Raw genomic sequence first — 23,086 nt, 5'->3', positions numbered from 1 at the left:
CTTCCTCTCTGCCTCAATGGTTCTAACCCTTATTCTCTGTCCCCCAAAACTCTTATCCTTCCTCTCTGCCTCAATGGTTCTAACCCTTATTCTCTGTCTGTACTATTTCATAGGAAATGATTTACATTGAAAGAAGAGTGACAATTCGTGAATGCAATGGCAATATAAACATACATTTAAATGACTGGGCCAAATATTTTTTGTTCTATTTTATTAAAAATATTATCACAGTATAAATTAACTTCATTGTCATGTTAACAAGTGTTAAGTATGTGTAGATAACTAACAAAGTATTGCACAGAATATATCCAAGGTCATTGTAATATCCAAGGTCATTGTAATAACATCATTATTATGCTGCCAACGAAGCAAGTGCATCTGTACCAAATAATCCTTCAAAATGTTTCACATATTCTTCACAATGTTCACCTGTAATCAAATAATGATATTTAATTAAATGAGTTTAATACTCATTAATAAACTATAGCAATGACACAATACATTTATTTTTAGAATAATAAAAAACATATTATTCTATTACTTATAATTCATTATGTGGTGAATTGTTCAGGTTCAGGATTCTTTGGAATTATATGTTGTAACTTTTGTTAGTTAAGGTTATTGATATTTCCAGTGTTACAGAGTATACTACAATATACCATAAAGGTACTTAAGAGTTAATGTATGCAAGGAAGGTATTCAAATTACCTTTTTTCTGTTTTTTTCTTTCTTCAAGGTAACATCAATAACATGACTACTTACCTGCAGGAAATCTAGGATTTTGTCTTAATCTGATGTTTCTTTGTTCAAAAAATTTAAACACTGTATAAAATAACATTGAATCATCTGTGTTCATTGCTGCTTCTAAAAATTTCCTAGCTGATACAGTATCTACTATCCCAACACTTCTAATAAACCTGAAAAATATATATTTCTACATCAAATACATACATATATCTTAGACTAAAACTTACTTCATTTAAAAAGGAAATTGATAAATTAACTTCAGCTGTTTTCGGCTCTTTGGTTGGGTTGTTGCCTCTATTACAAATTCCCAATTCCCTACTCAATTTTATTTTTACAGATATTTTTATGCCCCACCTACGATAGTAGAGGGGCATTATGTTTTCTGGTCTGTACGACCGTCCATCTGTTTGTCCATCCGTCCGTTCGTCCTACTTCAGGTTAAAGTTTTGGTCAAGGTAGTTTTGGATGAAGTTGAAGTCCAATCAACTCTAAACTTAGTATATATGTTCCCTATGATATGATCTTTATAATTTTAATGCCAAATTAGAGTTTTTACCACAATTTCATGGTCCACTAAAAATAGAAAATGATAGTGCAAGTTTCAGGTTAAAGTTTTGGGTCATGGTAGTTTTGGATGAAGTTGAAGTCCAATCAACTCTAAACTTAGTATATATGTTCCCTATGGTATGATCTTTCTAATTTAAATGCCAAATAAGAGTTTTTACCCCAATTTCATGGTCCACTTAACATAGAAAATGATAGTGCAAGTGGGGCATCCGTGTACTATGGACACATTCTTGTTTCATTAAATTACATTTTTCAAAAGAAATGCTACCATACTTAACCCTTATCATGCAAGGGCCTCTACTGCAAATGTTATTTTTGACTCCAATGGCTCTTCATACTTTTAGAGGTATACTGCTTGATACCGATTTTGAAATTCATACATGTTCCATCAAACTAAAGCTGCTGATTGTGATATTCATCAATTTTGTCAATTGTCATATATTTGTCAAATCAAAAGACATGCATATTACAGCTTAATGAAAATCTGAGAATAACTTGCTAGCTAGAAGAACATTATCAACATATTTAAGATTTGTATGGCGTTTAGGTTTATTTTGGCAAAATAAATTACATTTAAGCTATATCTCTGTCTTAAACAGTGATTAAAAAGAAGACTAGCAGAGCTCCAGTATATTTCATAAAAGCAAAAAAACAGTTTTAGAACATTTATTTATTCAAAAAGTCTGTAAAAATTATTTCGACAATGTTTTGGAAAAAAAATCCACATTTGATTGCAAATGCAAAGTCTGAAGTATATCAATGAAAATCTGGGGAAAAACAACAAGACACAAAATAAAAAAGGAACCTTTTCAACATTCAACAACAAATATGACTATAAAGGTAAACAAACAGAAAACTAGAAAAGAATGAATGAATCTCTCTAAAATAGGAGGTACACATTGTCAATGTGTGTGCAAAGTTTGAGTAATGGTTGATGAATAGTGGTTGGATCTAGACATGACACAAACAATGTACCCACTAGGTGTTTCAGATCAACATATTGATGACATGACTGGAGATAATATGTCTGTATATATTTGGTTGAACCTACCTTACAGCAGGCAGTAACTGATGTTTTGATAATAGAACCTCAATTATTTCTTCATTTGCTGTTGATACTCTCTAAAAAAAAATGTAAAATACAATCGTTCATTATTTAATATAACATGGCATTTAGCTTGTTGCATACATGTGATGGACTGTGAAACTCAGATCAGGAGATTGGGAAATTTTGGTCAGGAGACTCAGATCAGAAGGTTTTTTATAGACATAAATTTTGTCGTAAATGCAACTGTATGATGTAGAAATTGTCTTTAAGAGTGTTTTTTCTTCAACTTTCTATCAGAATGCAATGTGTTTATAGTATCATTGTAGCCTTTCTATTTGAATGATATCACATTGTTAATAAAAAAATTTAAGAAGAGTCTGCTGTTTCTTGTTTTGTTTTAGGTAATTGTTGTTGACTGCTTGTAAATTACACATTATGACCGTCTCTTTGTGTATAGAGTTGTATTGAAGACTAGTTTCTCCTTGTCATTGGTAACTATTATAGGCAAGTTAAAATCACAAATAAGTGAACAAATGGTATCAAATTAAAATCAAATGTCAGATTTTCTATATAAACTTCAATTTAAGCCTTGAAAAGAAGTCTATATTCCTCAAATAATTTTTAAATTCATGTTTCTATTTTGTCCCAAGTCATTTAAATCATTTAATTACCATCCTTTTATGACTGTTTGATAAAAATATATGAGGCCCCTCATGGGGGGGTCCTAATAATCACATAATCACCATTTTTTTGCCAATATAATCACATAATCATTAAATATTTGCTTATCTTTAGTAATCAAATAATCATAAACTAAAAATACAGTCCTAGGTAATCAAATAATCATGAAATATTTGGCTAAATAATCAAATAATCATTAAAAAAACGGCCAAGTAATCACATAATCAAAAACCCCATGAGGGCCCTCATATATATCCTTTGTATTCTTCTTACAATTTACTTTATTTAAACAATAATAACTTAAAACAGGATAAATCAAAGGGAAGTAACCAAAATCAATTTCTATTATCTGCCAATACACAGTTTTTATTACACATCGGCAGTTTGTTAGAGGTAAACATCGTTGATTACCAGTATGTTTGACACCGAAGCTGTCAAGTGAAGCCATATAATTATATATCTCCTTTGATTTACAGGTAAAATTTAACACAGGTGTCAGTTACACCCGTAGTACTACCTAACAAATTATAAAAAATGGCGGCAGAAAATTTCCATTCATAAAATATTTCATACACGGGATTTTTTTCTCCTAAACGGGAGGACAGGAAGAGACCCCTGAAAACAGGATGATTGTACTCCCGTCGGGAGGTTCATATGTATGTTGTTGTCTGCTAAATATTTCGCTTAATATTTCAAAGTTTTTACATTCAAATATTTATCTTGTGAAGTGCAGAGTCAAATAGAGATAAATATAAAAAGACTGACCTTTAACATGTCTAGAGCTAACTGATGAGCTGGAGCATATACATGTTCTAAAGACAACATCAAACAAGCTAATGGTTTAGAATCGGCTAACACATGGTACTGTAAAAACTGATGCAGTTGGTAAAAACAATTATTTCTCACTAAAATGTTGATGATTAATTCATACAGGTAATGCTGAAAATAAAAAATAAATATTTACAAAATCAATTAGATTTATTCCAAGCACATTTTGCATGATTACTGTGCAATACTATTGGTTATATCATGACTAGTCTCATTTTGAGTTAAAAAAATGATAATCCCTACTAAACAATAACACCCATAAGTAGTTTTCATGAACTTCAAAGAAGAAATAGCTACCAAAATTACTTAAATTTCATTTATCAAAGGATGCATGCATATGGACAAATGAGGTCAAATTATTTTTAAATAATGTCATAATGTAAGACATTGATATATCAGTCATGTTTTTTAGCTAAGTTTTATAAAATTTAACCAACTGGCTGCTTATAACAAATTATTATTATCATGCTGTAATAATGCTTGAAACAAAAACAAAATCAATGTTATGTTTTTCTGCTAAATCATAGCAAATGCCCCTTAAAATATATGTAAACCTCAAATCTGTGTACAGTCTCAAATCTTAGTACTTTCCTAAGATCTGTGTAATATTCCATATAGCATCATATATGTCACATATATTATTATATTTTTCTCAAAACCTATTTATTAAATTGATCAAACAACATTAAGGCCCTCAAACAGCTCATTTTATAGCTATGTGGTAAGGGCTTTGCTCATTGTTGAAAGCTGTTAGATGACCTATATTTGTTAATTTCTGTGTCATTTGGTCTCTTGTGAAGAGTTGTCTCATTTGCAATCATACCACATCTTTTTAACATTACATATTAAGCAGGATTATGTAAACTGAACTTTCTGATGGTGTACACTATTTCTACCATCCCCTGGTACTTACCTGAACAGGAATGTTACATTGGCTCAAAGATCTTATATATTCTATCAATACTGCTACTTTAAACTTATATTTTATTTCCTGAAACGAAAAAAGTACAAGTCAGTATAAGGTAAATCCTAGAATGAACCTTTATTATTGTGAGAACATTGGAAAACCATTAAACACTGAGCTTAAATTTAATATAGTTTTTAGAGGCGACAGGAATGATTCAGACAGTTAATAGAACCTTCAAAAACCCTTACAGTCAACATTGTCTGAAGGGCATTAACATGAATGCTTCAGGAGATAAATTGAACAGTCAAAACCACTAACAGTCAATTTGTCAGAAGGAAATAGACATTTTTTTCCAAAGCATTATCAGTATGTTTTCAATGAATGAGTTTGAATATCACTTTGGTATCTTTCGCCTCTCTTGCTTAAACTTATGAATTGCAAGTTTAACAAATTGTATCCTTATACTCAAAGAGCATGATTGCTCTGAGGGATACGATTGCCATTGTTTTCATTGATATTAGTATTATTCTTAAAAATAATTCAACTGCCCATGTAAAATGTACCTGTGTTCTCTTTTTAAATTACCTAATCTTTTTAAGTTTAAAAAATAGCTAATCCTCATTGTACAATTAAGAGATAACTGTATTGTATTTGAAGCTTTAAGGACGTCCATCGGTAGTTTTACTGTCGCAAATTTAGTTTACCTGGCGACGCGGAGCGGAGACAGGTAAACGGGTATTTGCGACAGTAAAACTACCTATGGACGTCCGAAAAGCTTCAAATACAATACAGTTATCTCTATTCTAATGCAAAACAAGTTCATAATTAAATTTCAATCATTATTCCAGTGTAAAATCTTCATAAAAGAAAACTCCGCGAAAAGATGTTATCTTCTTTGGTCCCTACACTACGTGACGTCATAGGTATGCTTCCGCCGTCAAACATAAACACAGGGCTTTTTCTGGCTTCTGTGTCGCTTCAGAATGTAATAAAATTTGATAAAAAGAAGATTTTTAGGCGCAACAAGTGAGTTTTTTGTTTATTATTGTAGAAATAACATGTTAATACATTCCGAAATTCAAAATGTCGGCTTCCTTAGTTACAGACAAGGAGATAGAGAATTTTACGCTTGCTGTAATCCAATCAAAACAATTGTTACAAAATAATTGCATTAGAATACCTGATTATCTTCAAATTCTGAGAATACATGAGTATACATTTCTGACTGGTCTACTATAACTTGTGCATGGTTAAAATCAGTACCAGGAATCTCACCAGCCTATAAAGTACAAATGTATGCAATATGTATTATTCATATTCAATACTTCGAGCAATGGCAGTTTTTATGGTTTTGAGCTTTTATATTCTGCTACTAGATGTTATTTTTCAATCCCAGTCTTTATGGTACATTTTTTGTAATACTGTTTACACTAAGCAAACAAATGAAGGAATTGTCCTTTAAATCTTCTTTTATTGCTTAATTGGTAAAGGTTCTAATTGTTTAATTGGTATTATGATGTAAATTAAAAAGTATAGGGGTTTTAACCAGATTTTGCTGTTCACTGATCCTGACTGAACGCACTAGCGTGGCATTATATATATATATAATTTTGTTTTACATTTCAAAAAATTTCAAAAGTTAACATATTAAAAATCAATTTCAAATTAAAACATGTTAGCACATAAACTGTAAACATACATATTATCCAACCTACCAGTATTAGCACCTCTTTTTCTAAATGTTGTTGGTAAACTTTATTCAGCATGTCTAATATTTTGGCTATGGTAGACAAATCGGCCTGTTGCCCTGGTTTTAACATTTCTCGACATACAGATAATATTACTGATTTACTATCTTTTCTTAGTAGTAAAAGTTTCATCAGACGACTCTGTAAAAAATGAGACAACTGTCAAAGATTGATCCATTGTTATCAACTTTGCCAATTACAGATTACAAATTAAAATATAGTAAATAGGTGTCAAGAAATTGGTCATAAAATATTTCTTGATATCAGTATAAGCGTGGAGACCTAGTTGGGTTTGCAACCTTATTAGTTTTATTTATTACCAGAATATGAAATATCTCTATCATGGAAACTGTATTTGAGACAAATATAAGCTTTATGTATTATTGATATTTTGACAACTTTTTCATATATTATTACAGTGTTCTTGTCAGTCAAATTAAAAGTCATAATCTGAGAACCCCATAGTAATTCATAAGACACAGAATTATCAATGATTTTTTAATTAAAAAATATAATTGCATCTTTTTCTGCTATTATTTTCAATTACCTTTTTGCATTCATTTATCAGATTGGTCATTTTGGAAACTTTTAACCCATAAGCTAAGCATTGTCATTTATTTCAAAATCTTTAATTGAATAGATTGACCCTGTAGATATCTACATACATACCTTGTCAGGTATCATGGTGACTAAAGGTTCTAACTTCAACTCTACATACCACAAACATCCTGTAAATGATATAAGTTGTCATTCTTATCATTTTCGCAGTCAATTAGCATGATTTTGTGTCCATCCAATAGTAAGCACTTTTGAACAAGTCATGATTTTCTAAAGCTTATTTTTAACTTCCCAGTAGTTAGTGGTTTGCCTTTGTCATGGTTTACCACATACATTGAAATAAATGTTAAAGAACTAAACATTTTTTTTCTGCCAGGAAAACTGTATAAATAGTGAACCAAGACCCTGAAGCAGTTGATGCGTGGTATCGTTAAAATTAAGGGGGATAAAGAAAAGTCAACCTTAAATGTATTTTTCTTATTTCTATCTAAGTCTTTCTAATTATAACTGCTTCCATGTATCTTTGAAAAGTACATGTTATACACTAATTAGCTTTTCTCTTTGAGCGTCTTTTTATCAGATTGTTAGATATTTTTTAATTAGTAAATGTATTTACTTTTGATCTACTGATATTATCTAATTTAGCATCAATAACAATAATTGGCTGAAACACTAAACATACTTTTTATCTACTATGAGGTAATATCATATTTACCTAATTTAGCATCAATTACAATATTTGGCTGAAACACTATCCAGTTAGCTGAATCTGGTCAACAGTTAAGGATATACATGACTGATATATAACATATCAAATAACACTAGAGGTCAAAGGTTCATGATACACTCTGTGCTTCACCCTTTTGAAAAATATAGCTTGAGTCAAAAGATAAAAAAAATCTGACCTAGGCCTGTATGTGAAACAAAGGGAGAACAATGAAATCAGGGTTAACAATGTATTACCTTCCGTTAAATGAAATTTCCTTTCAAAGGATACATAATTCACAATTGTACTCCATCATTTTATTTTCTTGAACACAAAGAGCTGTAAAGACAATTACATACAATTTATCATTGGAAAATATCAATTTTGCACTATGACAGTTGAATAGAATATATTTGAATCTTGGAACAAATGAAACAGCAGTAAAAAAATTAACTTATTAAACCAGTATTTTTTTCATTGAATTTGAAAGAGCAATTTTTTTTCTTTTATCTTAAATGTAAAGCACATTATGATTATAAAACCATACTTACAAGGTAAAAGTAACTTAAATGGTTTAAGAGGCAGTGGTGATACAACAGGATAATGATATTTGGCAAAACCATCTGTTTCTGTTTCCAATTGGATATCAAATATTACAGATGTCTACAAAATACAGATATGCATTTATGATTCATTACTGTTTAATTAAAAAAAATATTTTCGCAAGAAATATTTCATGCTTACTCAAGGCATTGAAGTTATAATAAGATAAAATAAAGCTTGCTTTGTTTTAAATATCTTTTAGTTTTTTTTTACATTGCATTTAGATTGTACATGCTGTACACATATAACATTTCTGAGGATGCTATATCCTTGACTTGATATCTATCATAAAGTAACAATTAGGAAAGATGAAAAAAGGTTTCATATTGAGTGAGAATTGGATATCATTTGATATCAACTGGAGTTTTTTAATTTCAATATATTAATAAACAAGCCTTTGGTGAGTTTATCATTATTATCCAAATTAAATAACGAGAGTAGATATCAAGCAATATCCAATTTTCACAAGTTGTTAAACCTATTATGGTCAATACTTTCATTGTGTTAAATTAAAAATTCCCTGAATTGTTGATCTAGTCTTTTGCGCATTTCAGTATGACGTCACATGTCCTGTTCTGATGTCAAACTTAAACATCCAACATTTTAAATCTTTTTGTTGACTTCAAACATGCAGTGTGATATGAGATATAGTTCTTCATTCAAGAAATAGATCACAGGCCACAAACATAAGAGAAATTCAAATATCATACCTTAGAAGCTTGATGATGTACCACTATTAAATTATCAGAAACATTTATAGCAAATCTTCCACTCATATCTAATCTTAAAACATCTGTTTTACGTGCTGGTGTGTCCCTAAAATTAAATAATTACACATTTAAATTAAATGTTGCCCCATTTGGCAGATTTTTTCTCAACCTGAATATGCATGAAATAGTTGCCACTAGATGTTAACCATAAAACAATCAATCAATCCACCATCTTTATACTGGTCTCTATCTAGTACCATCTGAAATCTTGATCTTTTTATAATGAGAGAACAGTCACCACCATCATTATATTTTTTTATATGTTTCACATACGGCCATGATGTAATTGAGGCATGACATTAAATTCCAACTGCTGAGTTGAACAGAGCAACAAAAAAAATTCATATGACAGCAATAGTGAGTTAAAATACTTCTTTTTTCCTGTACCCATTCTGCTGTATGCCTGTATGCATTCTGCTGTATGACATTAATTTATTTATGATGGATTGACTATTGCATGCTGAACTATATGCATGTAAACCAATTAAAATACCTTGATATTTGGTACAATACAATTTCAGCGCCTTGTGATCCAGGTCTTGGTTGATGTCTGAGTATTACAATATACAACTGGTTATATCTAAAAGTAGAAATTAATCATATTCAGAAAAGGTTATAATATAACAGCTATTAGATACTACAAGTTTTACTCCAATGCCTAAATATCTCAGACTGTTCTGTCTTTCATTGGATAGATTCAAGCTTTCCCCATTGCAAATTTCTGGAGGATGTTTGATTATCATGAAGATACTTTAGCTCTTCTGTGCATGAAATCTTACCTGGCTTTGACTATTTACTTTTAAATTCTATAGGATTCATGCTTTCATTATTGTCATGCATTGGACAATGATTGATAAAAATGTGACTCAAATTGTATTTTTATGGGGTCTCTAAATTTTTCTTATGATCTTGACCTTTGGATTCTGAACTTGCAAGTTAAAAAAGATTCAAGCATTTCAGGAAAAAGCAGGAGGAAAAGTTACCTGAAGATTTAAGTAGCCCTTGATCCTGTAGTTCAACTACAAGAAGGAATCTTCTATATCGTGCTGTCACCTTGATTATTGACATTTGACTGCTGACCTTTAATTTTAAATGACGCATTGCTAAATAATACACAAAAAATAATAAATTCTTGACTTCTATCCTCCTGAGACTAAGCCTCCAAGCATCACAATTAAGAACTGCCATCAACACTAAAGTCCCTAATTGACAATAAACATACAGATATAACTATGGACAACCACTGATGTGGTTTTTTACTTTGGACATGAATATCAATAAGCGGTAACTGTAAGTCAAAATTACTTACATAGTTGCCATAGAAACATCTCTTTCCATTAAATTAGGTTTTGTCTGTTTTGGAACAACTGGAAGATCCACTTCAAACTTGGGCAATTTAATCACAGATCCTGCCTGTAAATCAATACATGTAAGTCATGTGATCAAATAGTTTGTTATCACTACAGCCTGAATACTAGATACCTATAAAAATGTATGGTCTTTATCTCACCATCAGAGATCAATTTCATATTTGTCATGAATAGACCTCTTTATAACCACTGCAATGAATCGCCAAAATATTACCGGTACATTCAATCCAACCCACAATAATCACAGCAGGTAGATTTCTTTTATGAAATATATGATATGTGTCGGATAGAAATTAACCGTATACAAGTGCACATATACATGTACTTGTACAAGACTATAACCGTATACAAGTGCACATATACATATACATGTAAAAGACTTTGATTTATTTATATGTGTCGGGTAGAAATTAACTGTATACAAGTGCACATATACATGTACATGTATAAGACTTTGATTTATTTTTAACATTCAAATATGAAATAAAAGGTGAATTTTGGTCTGTCTTATACAGTTCTTATAAAAACTCAATTTTCAATCCAGAAGAATTCTCTAAATGTTGTTGATCCTTCCCAATATTTGCAATCTTTTTGCCAGTCATAACAGACAGTTACAACAACACTTCTTTAGCATTATTTCAAATATTACATGTATAAAAAATGTCTTAAAACGATATGAGGATAAATATATTATCATTGAAAACTTTTCCAAATTCTTAAAACTAAATATATACTTACTCGAAAATAAAAAGGATTCAATGTGTTGCTAAGACTACCAGAGGCAATCAACAGTAAATTGCTTTCAGCCTACAATAACAAAAACATTGTGTGAACTGTATCAAGGTTAATATCATGTTTTAATTAAGAAATGACTGTAATATTTTTTCTGTCCATGAAGAAATAACATTAAAAATGTGGTGCGCACTGAATAACGCGTGTAGCGGGTTATTTAACAGTGTGCACCACATTTTTTATGTTATTTCCAATAGACAGAAAAAATATAACAGTCATTTCTTATAATTTAATTCTAAATTCCATCACAACCGTAGAAAACCATCAAAAAACGTTGATTACGTCACGATCACATGACTAAATTATGTCTATGGGCTGATAACAAAATAATGTCAGCCAATCAGAGGACGCGTTACATCCAAAATTAAATTATTTTTATATAATAACGTTTAACTTTTGTGCCTAATAAATTGTAAAATTACACTCAGGTGGAAAGAATTTCTGTTTTGAGAAAAATGCAGTTGTAAGATTATATCTATTTGTCATGACTTCTAAAATGTATTAACCTGTTTGATACCTGAGCACCAAAACAAGAACATAACCTCAAAGCACAAGACCTTGTGGTTTTGTTCCTGTAATAACACTTCAGAATATTATTCATGAGGACACAATAAAATAAATTTATTATTTAGGGAGTTTGAGAGGGGTTTGATCAACAAAATCAACAAAATCATACATATTCTAAACTTACCAGCCATTTATGCCATACAACACTAACATTTATAGTCTTTAAACACTTGAGTGTCCGTCGTTCAGGAGTTACCTATAAAGTAAATTCAAACGTCTTATTGAATATTTAACAGACTGAAAAAAATTGTTTTTGCAACATACCTTTTTTTAATATAATGCTAATAAACTAGCAAATATCCATCTCACCCTTAGCTACACAGCTGTAAATTGTTTTGTTATAAATTAGGATGTTAGTTTTCTCAATTGAATTGTTTCATGTTTTTCATGTCAGAGCCTTTTTTAACAAACCATACAGTATTGGTTTTTCCCATTGTTCAATGTTGAAGGCTGGACTTTTACCTATAATTGCTTACATCCACTTCATTTAACACAATGGTATATAAAAGTAAATGTGGGTTAAACATTAATCAGACAGCAAACTAATGAGAAAACAAAATACCCAGAAGGCAACACACAGGCAATACAAAGGGGTTTATAAAATGCCAAATTCAAAATTGTCCTGTGTCTATAAAAGATGACAGAAACAATATACAATTATGACCCGTTGAAAAGGTGAATATCCAAAATTGTCAACACGAAAAGGTTATTTCACTGAGGGCGTTCAGTGAAATAACTTTTAATAGTTGACAATTTTGGATATTCATAGATTCTAAGGGGCCACAATTGTTTTATATTACCGAACTAACAGTTGAAGGGCCTTTTGAATACTTACTAAATGTATATTCATTAGATATTTAGTAACAAACACAAGCTGATGTTTGAAAATACATTTGAGGTCTAGAACTTCTCGAAATATTCACCAAAGGAAGAATCTCCCTGAAAAGGACCATTTATAAGAGATAGCATTGGCTTTTGGCACTAGATTCATGTCCAAAGTCTTATTCTTCCTTTCTCAATGGGCATCAAGTGTAATTATTCTTCCTTTCTCAATGGGCATCAAGTGTAACCTGAATGCTGACATATTGTTCATTTACATCTGTGACGTCATTTTCATGGAAGATAACTTGTGTACAAATCTAGAAGGTTAACCGCCGGTGAATAATAGGTTTATTCACCGCTGGTGTAAATTTCAAGGGTAATTCATCCTTCCTGGCGATTAAATGAAAATTAACTGAATTAATCTACGTCACATGATAACGTGTCACCCAATAGAATTATGTAAGGTATAATAATAAAAGATATGCCATCAACCCCAAATTTTCAAAATAATAAAACACCCAAGTTATAAGACAACGACTGACAAGGTATCTGACTTGGGTCTGGCACATGAATATGTGCCATGGTTTAACTAGTATAGATTATTAAGATTTGTAACCTCCTCTTTTCTATCAGTGGACCAAAAAAAATACCTTAAAGAACATATCATAACTAAAGGCTCCAAGGGGCTCGTTTTGCTCATTTGATTAAAATCATGTACAATTTAGTATTATTATCACTACGTTTTGCCAAGAGATATCTTATGAACTTAAGACCTTTATTCTGTCTGAAGGAATGTCAAATGCAACACTAACCTGTTAATTTATATCTTTGCTTTAATTACCAGTCAGAGCTCAGACATAAATGAGTCTGAATCTGCTTTTGACTCATAGAGGTCTGAATTTGTAAGTTTTAGGATTTGTCTCCCTTTAATGTAAGACAAATATTGACTTAAATAAGTCAAATATTGTTAAGCAAGAAATAATTGACCAGAATCAAAAAGTTGCAAATATCGACTCCTACAAGTCGATAAGTAACAAAATTGGTTAACTTCAAGACCCACGCATATTTATAAAAAGGTCATGCATCTAAATCAAATAATGACAACATTGAAAGACAATGCTTTGTCTTCTATAGAAAAATATGAATGAGAGTCTAAAAAATCGGAGATAATGTTAATTAACCTTACAATGCAACCACCTGGAATCACACTTAATGAGATCAAACATCTTTGTTTAGTAAGGATGTTCAATTAGATAATTAAATATAGATAGCTCAAGTCCTTGTGAACTCTCATCCATGTTTTTGCTGTCATAGGTGGTGTAGTTTGGCCACAAAGTAACATTAAGATTTTTCATCAACATGAATAGACCTAAACAAGTCTGTCATTTTCTGACTTAGATAAGTCTAAAATTGAAACTACATTTTTATAATAAATACATGTTTTGACTTCTTGAAGTCAAAAACAAAAATAGACTTGTTTATGTCTGAGCTCTGACTGATTACCTGGTAAAATTCTATTCCATGATCTGTTATAAAACATATTTCATTAATTGCTGTCCACACAAATCCATTAATAATTGTAGACCTACCCTACAAAACAAAACTAGACACATACATACTGTAGAAATAATTGTAGACCTGCCCTACAAAATGGAGCTAGACAAAACCATACTGTAGACATGATATTCGTTATGGAAAGTGATTGAAGAAGGGCCATTTCAATATGCAGTTTTTCTTTTTGTTCTATGTTAAAAAAAAATCATTAAAAATAGAGATTGTAAATAACCACCTATTTAATAAATGCTGCTGGTATGTTTGAGATAAAAATTTCAATTAATACAAAGTCTACAAATTGGTAAAATAAACAAAAAAGTTACAATAAATCAGTCTTACATGAATTATTTTTTTAATTCTCAACTGTTCAGCATAACTTGAAAAATAACTTTATAAAAAAGAAAATTTAAATATCAAATATATGGCATTTGAGAAACCACTTGTAAGTACATGGAATATTTATAAATTCACAAACGTCCAGGATTTAAAAACATTCCACTTGTGGGTACTCATTCTGAAATAGTTTTCTTTCTATATCTTAGCAACACAGGATGATAAATATCTGAAATTTCTGATATACATCTTAGCTTTGTTTTTCAAATGGCAAAGATTGTTTTTACTGTGTCAAATAGTATGATGCATTATAGGAGATTCAGTAGTTGCTGATTGTTCAAGAAGTTATTGGTGATTTATCATTATACTAAGAGTGCACAAATCTTTTTACCATGACAGAAGTTGACTTAACTTCTGAATTAGTTCATTCAATTTTTGTAATACTAATCCTATATAAACCAATAGAAGTTTTTACATTATATTTAGTGGTCACAGAAAAATGCAAATTCAAATAGGAAATGTTGTGCAAAGTAAAAATCCCACATCAGAGCTGATCATGCACATGCATGTAATATAAATATGGGTTATTGTTTTAAGAAATTGATCAAACTAAAATGTTAGTAATATTGTCATATTTTTTGTTTTTAGTAAACTGTCTCTTTGGCCATCTAACAAAGTCCCACTGGCAATTCAATGATAGTATATGCTTTCACATGACAAGAAATTTCTCTTTGGATTTTTTTTTAATAATTGAGTCAAATGTCACTTACAAATTCATAAACCTGTAATACAAATACACTTCATCATAAGCACCCTTACACAGGATTTATACTTAATTGAGCAGAAATGAATGTTGAGTTAAAAAAAGAATTCTTTGATGATCATTATCATAAAAAAAATATGTAAAAATTGTACCTCAGGGTTAATTACTCAAATCAGGAGTCGTCTGATTTTTTTTTACTAAATATGGATTATGGATAGATCCAACTTTTTTGCCCCTGTCAGTTTACTCTTCCAATAAAGAATTTATGATATAAGAGAATAATATATAGATATAGGAAGATGTGGTGTGAGTGCCAATGAGACAACTCTCCATACAAATAACAATTTAAAAAGTAAACCATTATAGGTTAAAGTACGGCCTTCAACACGGAGCCTTGGCTCACACCGAACAACAAGCTATAAAGGGCCCCAAAATTACTAGTGTAAAACTATTCAAACGGGAAAACCAACGGTCTAATCTATATAAACAAAACGAGAAACGAGAAACACGTATATATTAAATAAACAAACGACAACTACTGTACATCAGATTCCTGACTTAGGACAGTATAATCTGTTTAAGCCTTGGCGACAATGTTGGTTGACAGGCGAAAAGAGACTTCAGCTTACTATTGTCAAGATGATTGAAAATACTGGAATTTTACCCCTGTGTTTTATTTTAAGCCTTTGCAGCCATGGTGGTTGTTATGTGAGATTGCTAAAACAAGAGTTGGTTCCTTTTTGCAGAGTTGTATCAGAGGTGAATATTTTTGTTAAAGTTGAAGAACAAAGGACAACAAGTGATTACAATAGCTCATACTGGTCCTTTGGACCTTTCAGAGCTTAAAAGTAAGCTATGTTTTGGGAAAAGTTTAGAGACAATGTGAGACCCTCATCAGGGTTAAACACCACCATTGAAAATGTTTTATTTAATTTCACATTGTTTAAACAGTTATAAAAGATTGCAAACATTAAGTAATTTAACTTAAGTTAACACAACACCTAATTCATAAAAAAATCTCATGTTAAAAATGTTTAGTTCAGGCAAATTTCACATCAAAATTGTACAAAAATATGGAACAGGTACAGTAACAGGATTATACTTTATATATTTTCTAGAGTGTATAAAAAGTGAGTTATGGTATCATTACATTGTGTACAGGAAAACAATAATAGTTAGACCTGTTAACCGCTTACCTTACATGTCTGTGAGTATTCTAACTGATCGGTTGTTCCATCAGGTGAAAAATTTATAAATTCCTGAAAGTAGTATAAGGTATAAGGTACCACAGATTTTACTGTTAAAAATTGTGAACATAAAAGAAGATTTGACACAATAATTGTCTTGCCAGGTGTAATATATGAATTATTATTGTCTTGCCAGGTGTAATATATGAATTATTTTAAAGGACAATGAACTCTTTTTTTTTTTTTTACATATTTATGTAATCAAATCCAGTACAAAGTATTTTTTTTTAATATTACATGTATAATTTCTAAGGTAAAACTTGAGACAGTCATCCCAAGGATTAACATGATTTCAAAGCCAAATAAGTTATATACTATGTATCAGAAGTATTTTGACTCCTTACAACCTACAGGCATAACAAACATTGTTGGTCAATAATGTACATGTATATCGTTAAAAGGGAACAGATCCAATCCTATAACTAAACTACAGAAGTGCACAATTGAGGCCAAGGTCAGATTAAACTTACAAGAATGGCATGTACCCATGACAATCATACCATACACCACATATAGTTGACCTTCTGCTTATAGCATTTGAGAAACAGACCTAATCATGTAACTTTCACTTTGATCACTGATTCATGAAATCAAGGTCAAGGTCAGGTGAACGGTTCACATTGACTGACGGACATGTAGACATTGTAAGGAACCCATATACAACCAAATAAAGTTATCCTATTACTAGTAATAAGTAAGAAATTCAAATGACAATAAACTCATTTTTTTTAAAGCAGTCACTGAACCATGAAAAAGAAGGCAAGGACAATGGACACATGACAGATGGAAATATTGTAACATAATCTATCTGCATACTAGATATAAAGCATCTAGATATTCTTTCTACCTCCTGAAATATAAATCTTTACACTTTTCTTTACCTATTTTGTTAACTAACTGAGGCGATTCCAGAAAAGTTTTGTCCAAGCCATGCTTAATATCTGCATCAATTAAAGACTTTTATAAAGAAATTACCCAATTACTTCAATGTTTAGGAGGGAATGCAGACCAGTCTTAAACTTTCATTTTTGTCACTGTATATACAAATGTAGAGATTCTAATTAAATATTCTATTTAAAAGGAATTCTTTATTTCAGACAATTTTTTTGCATTCCTATACATGTATCTAACCATACTCTATTTATTTGCTTGAAGAAATCGACATTTGATAAAGGAAAACATATAAGCATTTTCTGTATTATACAAGTACATATATATCATTCATAATACTGCACTGAAGCATCAATCATAGAACGAATATAATTAATAGTACTTACAACTGATTTTTGTGATCTTTGTACACCTAGAATTCTTTTGTCCCCAGAAAATTTTATAGATAAAACATCTCCTCTGCTTTCCATTCTGTGAAAACAAGATTATTTTAAATATTGTTAAAATATGAACCATCATGTGTACATTTATGTATATAATATGTTTTTTCTGTTGTATAACATAAAGCCATCTTAACAAAGGGTTTCAAATAAGCGTACAATAAAACTAAGACAAGAAATGAGCTGTCAAATTGACATCAAACCAAAGGACAAGTTAAGATAAGGCACGTTTTTTGCCCCCCTATTTTCTCATTTTTCAAATTTTGTTTGGGAAAGCTACTTATCACATTAAATTACTCCCTTAGGTTTGAAAGTTGTTTGGATGAACTTCAAAACTATTAATTTTAGAAAAATGGTGAGGTGAGGGGGGTAAAAGGGCATCAAAAACGCCAATAGAAGGAAGAATTACGATTTTTGGCCATTGTTTCTTAAAATTTAATATCGTGCACCTACGTGACCCGGAGAAAATTATGGCGATTTAGACAGCAAAAACATTTCTTATAACATTTGAATAAAAAAATTCCTGGGTCACGTTGGCGCAGGCACTTTAAAACTAAAATATCTCTACTGAACACCTGCAAAGTGAATAATAATTACAATTTTAAATAATAACAGAAAGTTTACCTCCTTCACCTCACCAGGTTGCAACAATTAGTGGTTTTGAACTTAATCCAAACAAACTTCAAACCTGAGGGAATATTTTAACATAATAAGTAGCTTTCCAAAACACTGAACAGTTGGGGCAAGTATGGACACAACATTCAAGCAAGATACAGCTCTGAATTTGGATTGTGATTAAATAGTTGAAACAGCAAAGGTTTCTGATACAGAATGAATGTGAGAATTTTTTTTTTGCTTTTGAGCAATACACTATGCTGTTGAATATAAATCCCCTAAAAAAAAATATTTACCCCTCACCCCTCCCCATTTTTTTTCACCTCCCCCAATCCCTTACTTCAAAAATAATCTCAATTCAAATTTCTAATTAAGTTGGCAACAATAACTACTCATTTAAATACATCATAAAGTATTAAAATTTAAAATAACTTACAGTCATGGTTAAAATTAATATTAATTAACAGTAACTTTTAAAAATAAATTTACAGCTATATATCTCAAGACAATTATGACTTCCTTTAACATGATTTTCAAGCAGTGTAAGGGAGGTAATCAAGTAATCAAACATATATATAACAGTAATCTTTAAATTTTAATTGGAATTGGATTACCTCCCTAACACTGCTTTTAAATTGTCCTTTAACCAGAAAAACCCTTGTTTCCCCTTTTTTTGTGCCTAATTGCTTAATGATTTGATCCATTACCCCCTATAACCATCCCTTTGTAGTATGGAAACTTGTGATATAATTTTAAAGAGATTTATACACTTAAACACAAGTTATTGGCTGAAAATTACAAAAATGCTTATTTGGGCCCCTTTTTTGGCCCCTCACTTATTGAAACCCTCCTTGGAGCAAGAACCCCAAACTCAATTCCAGCCTTTCCTTTGTAGTAAGAAACCTTGTAGTATAATTTCAGAGAGATTCATACCCTTCAACACAAGCTATTGTCTGTAAACTACAAAAATGATTCTTTTTGGGCCCCTTATTCCTAAATATTCAGGGATATAAACTCCAAACTGACACCAAGCCTTCCCTTCTTTATATGGAACCTTGTGGTACAATGTCAGAGAGATCCATACAGTTAAACATGTTATTACCCCAAAACTTCAAAAATGCTTGTTTTTGGCCAATAATTCCTAGACTGTTTGCCCCATAACCCTTAAAATATATCCCAACCTTCTAATTAATGGTATGAACATTGTGGTACAATTTCAGGGTAATTGAAATACTTATACACAACTTATTGACCTGAAACTAGATAAATGTATGTTTTGGGCCCCTAATTCCTAAACCGATGGGACCATAACCCTAAAGATCAATCCCAACCTTCCCTTTGAGGTTACAAACATTGTGGTAAAATTTTATTGATTTCTATTTACTTATACTAAAGTTATTATCCGGAAACCATCCGTCTTTGGATGACGCTGACGACGACGTGATACCAATATACGACCGCAAAAATATAAAAATTAGAAAATAGGGAGGCCAAAATCAGGCCTTATCCTACCTTGTCCTTATCTGATTAGATAAGTTGGTCATTCTTGAAGTTATATTTCTCAAATTGCTCGTCATGTTCAGAACAAGACAAAAATGTTAGTGACTTTCAAAATAAAGAACAGTAAGTTAACATGGTTAAGCACTTATCTTCTGGTATATTGCAGGATAAAGTTTTGCTTCATGTATGTATTGGATAGCAAATTCAGACAAGTGATGATCTTATCAGACAATAATTTGAATAACAATACATGTATATAAAATTAGCAAATTAAATCATAATTTCAAATTTCTTTCAAATATAATGTACGGTACAAATGTACAACCTGAAAGTAAGAGAGTTGCTATCGTTTGGTCCTTTAACCACCACCCCCATAGCTCCACAGGAACGTACTGCAAATACCTACAACATACATAAATCACTCAATGGAAAAAAATCAATTAACCCCCTTTCCCTTTTTTTTTGTGAGATATAAACAAAATGTTTTAATTCATAGTGTAATATAAATTCTATGTTCTTTTGCCTCTGATCAATCATTATTTTGCATGTAAAAAATTAAAGGTTATCTCTTTGAAGAAGACCATGTGTAATCCTACAAATAGGTATTCAATTAATATTTGTTCCAGCTTTTCAAGTTATGTCCAGGCTTTTTATTTCCTTGTAAGTGGTCACATATAAACAAATTCAGACAGAGTTATCTATTACATGTACTAGTATACAAATAGACATTCAACCTGACTCATCTTTCCAAATTATGTTATGGCTTTTTTTAATTCTTAGCAAGAGGTCATCCTGTTGGTTTTTGATGTGAGCAGTTTTTATTACGATATGTGTTTTAGTTTTACAACATATGGTCAAGAATCTACATAGATAAAGGGGTGGTTTGTGTGTATGCAACACTGTTTCACCCCACCACATTAGAGCCTGTACAAAGTAAGGCTATCTGAACCATGTGTTATTGTTGTTGTTTTGTCTTTGAAATCTATTTATTCTGAGGAATTTGAGTTAGGTGAAGGAGTTTGTTCTGTAGTTAGAAAAAAAGATTGAATACACAATGTTGAATGTCAGGGATTTCTGTTATCCATTTCATGTACATTGTATTAAGTTATTTGACATATAAATAAAGGGTATTCTTTCTGGCTTCTGTTGTCCTTGTAAAACATTCATAATATTTACTAATATCATCTGTTGACAATGGTTGATGGCAAAGACAACATAACTAAAGTAATATTTTTTTCCACAATACAGTCCCTTTTGCACTCATACATGTACAACATCTTCTTATATCCATACTTAGTACAAGTATAAATAAAAGGATTGATAGATTGATTGTTGTTTGCTTTAGTCCAGTAGCAAATATTTCACGAATGATCAGAATGAGAACAAATCATCAATTAATATGGTAGGTTCTGTAAAGTGAAAGGTTGAGGTATCAATGTAGTCCTCCAGAAAAGTAAGCTTACAATCGCCTTCATGATGTTCATGTGGCATCACAGCAAAAAAAAAATAGCCTTCAGACGTCAAAATATACCTAAACACAATTTGTCCGCAATTACTGGACATCACAAAGGTTACTGTAAAATTCTGACATCACAATAGTGTCACAGATTCCAAAATAGCAATTTATATACACCAATATCAAGTTTTTTAGGACCTGGGTCAATCTGTGTATATGATATATGACATCATTGAACAATGGATTCTTATCGAGACCTTATAACATAAATGAACTTTCTAACAGGAAATATACGCAAAAGAGCACAAATTTAGAATTCTTCTATCATTTAAACTATTAACACATTACCATGTTTACGTAAAATAAGCAAATCCCAACCTGACAGGATAATGGCGGTTTGGCCATGATCAACAAACTGAATATTTTGCCATGACTTCGGTGCGACTAAATGGAAAGTTTGAAATAAAAACATGATTTCAATGACAAAGGGTAGACAAGACTGTCATTGGTTGAAACAACACTGAATCAAGGTACCAGACACATATACAAATGTGTACACAAAAATATGTCTCTGAAGCCTTGCAGACAAGTGTTGAAATGAAGGGATTCAAATGAAGTTACAAAGTCATTTTCTAAGCTATGACAAATCAGAGTGTGTGGCCTTCAAAGACAACATTCTAGTTGTACCACAGGCACTAGACGTTCTGTCAATAGCATGAAAATATTGGCAATGGGAAGAAAATAGTGTCCATATATATAATATATATATATGGACACTATTTTCTTCCCATTGCCAATATTTTCATGCTATTGACAGAACGTCTAGTGCCTGTGGTTGTACATTCACCTGTCTATTAGCGTCGTCATAGAATACGTTTGTGACTTTATCAACTGGGTCGAATCGAATAGGGTTTTTACAAAGTTCGATGTAAAAACACCCATCGTTTTGTTGTGCCATTTTTGCATCTCTTCTGTTTTCACTGTCTTCACCAAAAGTCAAGAGAGATTCCGAAAGTCTATTACAGGTGCGTTCGAACAGACATCTCTATCCTTTATTTAAATAGTACTGTTTATCATACACATTTTATTTGTGTTTTCTTTGAACAATTTAAAGTAAGGTTAATTAAGATGAGAATAATAAGATTTGGGCGGGCAGGGGAGAGAAGAAGGATTTTGTAAATGCATATCCTGACAATTAAATAGATAATAATAAAATAACATGGTATAGGACACAATACAAATGAATATATTCTATCATATAAATAACTTCCTAATTCTTACTCTATCTGCCTGTTATGATCTGTTATGGTTCTTAGCTTTTATGTGTGAGTGGAGTATCATAACTAAGACTACTATAACGTTATAGTAATCTCAGATCATAATAATTTCAGAATGCTAACTTAAGTTAGAGTGGAATAAAAAAGTCATAAAGTGACATAACTCTAGAAAGGCACCCTGCCAAAAAAAGTGTCCCCTATCATTTTATGTTTCTTATTTGCAATAGAAAAAAAACCTATTGACACAGAGATATGTTGAAATACAATTTAAAACAAGAATGTGTCCCAAGTACACG

General features: G+C 31.0%; 1 protein-coding gene across 1 annotated transcript; it reads right to left on the bottom strand.

Moving 5' to 3' along the window:
* Window positions 1-196: 196 nt before the first annotated feature.
* On the bottom strand, window positions 197-22,513 carry LOC139517768 (regulator of MON1-CCZ1 complex-like). Its single transcript, XM_071309158.1, has 21 exons — window positions 22,361-22,513; window positions 20,383-20,459; window positions 17,889-17,973; window positions 16,561-16,623; window positions 14,218-14,304; window positions 12,017-12,088; window positions 11,272-11,340; window positions 10,473-10,576; window positions 9,657-9,743; window positions 9,104-9,209; window positions 8,342-8,453; window positions 8,082-8,129; window positions 7,800-7,853; window positions 7,196-7,254; window positions 6,494-6,667; window positions 5,959-6,057; window positions 4,785-4,862; window positions 3,809-3,982; window positions 2,366-2,436; window positions 763-917; window positions 197-429 (listed from the first exon to the last, which is right to left on the bottom strand). Exons 1-21 carry the CDS (start codon window positions 22,469-22,471, stop codon window positions 353-355), a joined length of 1,962 nt encoding a protein of 653 aa, XP_071165259.1. The 5' UTR covers window positions 22,472-22,513; the 3' UTR covers window positions 197-352.
* Between the last annotated feature and the right edge of the window lie 573 nt (window positions 22,514-23,086).

This window comes from Mytilus edulis, chromosome 1 (assembly GCF_963676685.1).
Source record: "Mytilus edulis chromosome 1, xbMytEdul2.2, whole genome shotgun sequence".
In the NCBI taxonomy this organism is placed as follows: domain Eukaryota; kingdom Metazoa; phylum Mollusca; class Bivalvia; order Mytilida; family Mytilidae; genus Mytilus; species Mytilus edulis.
This window is presented reverse-complemented; position numbering and strand designations above follow the sequence as displayed.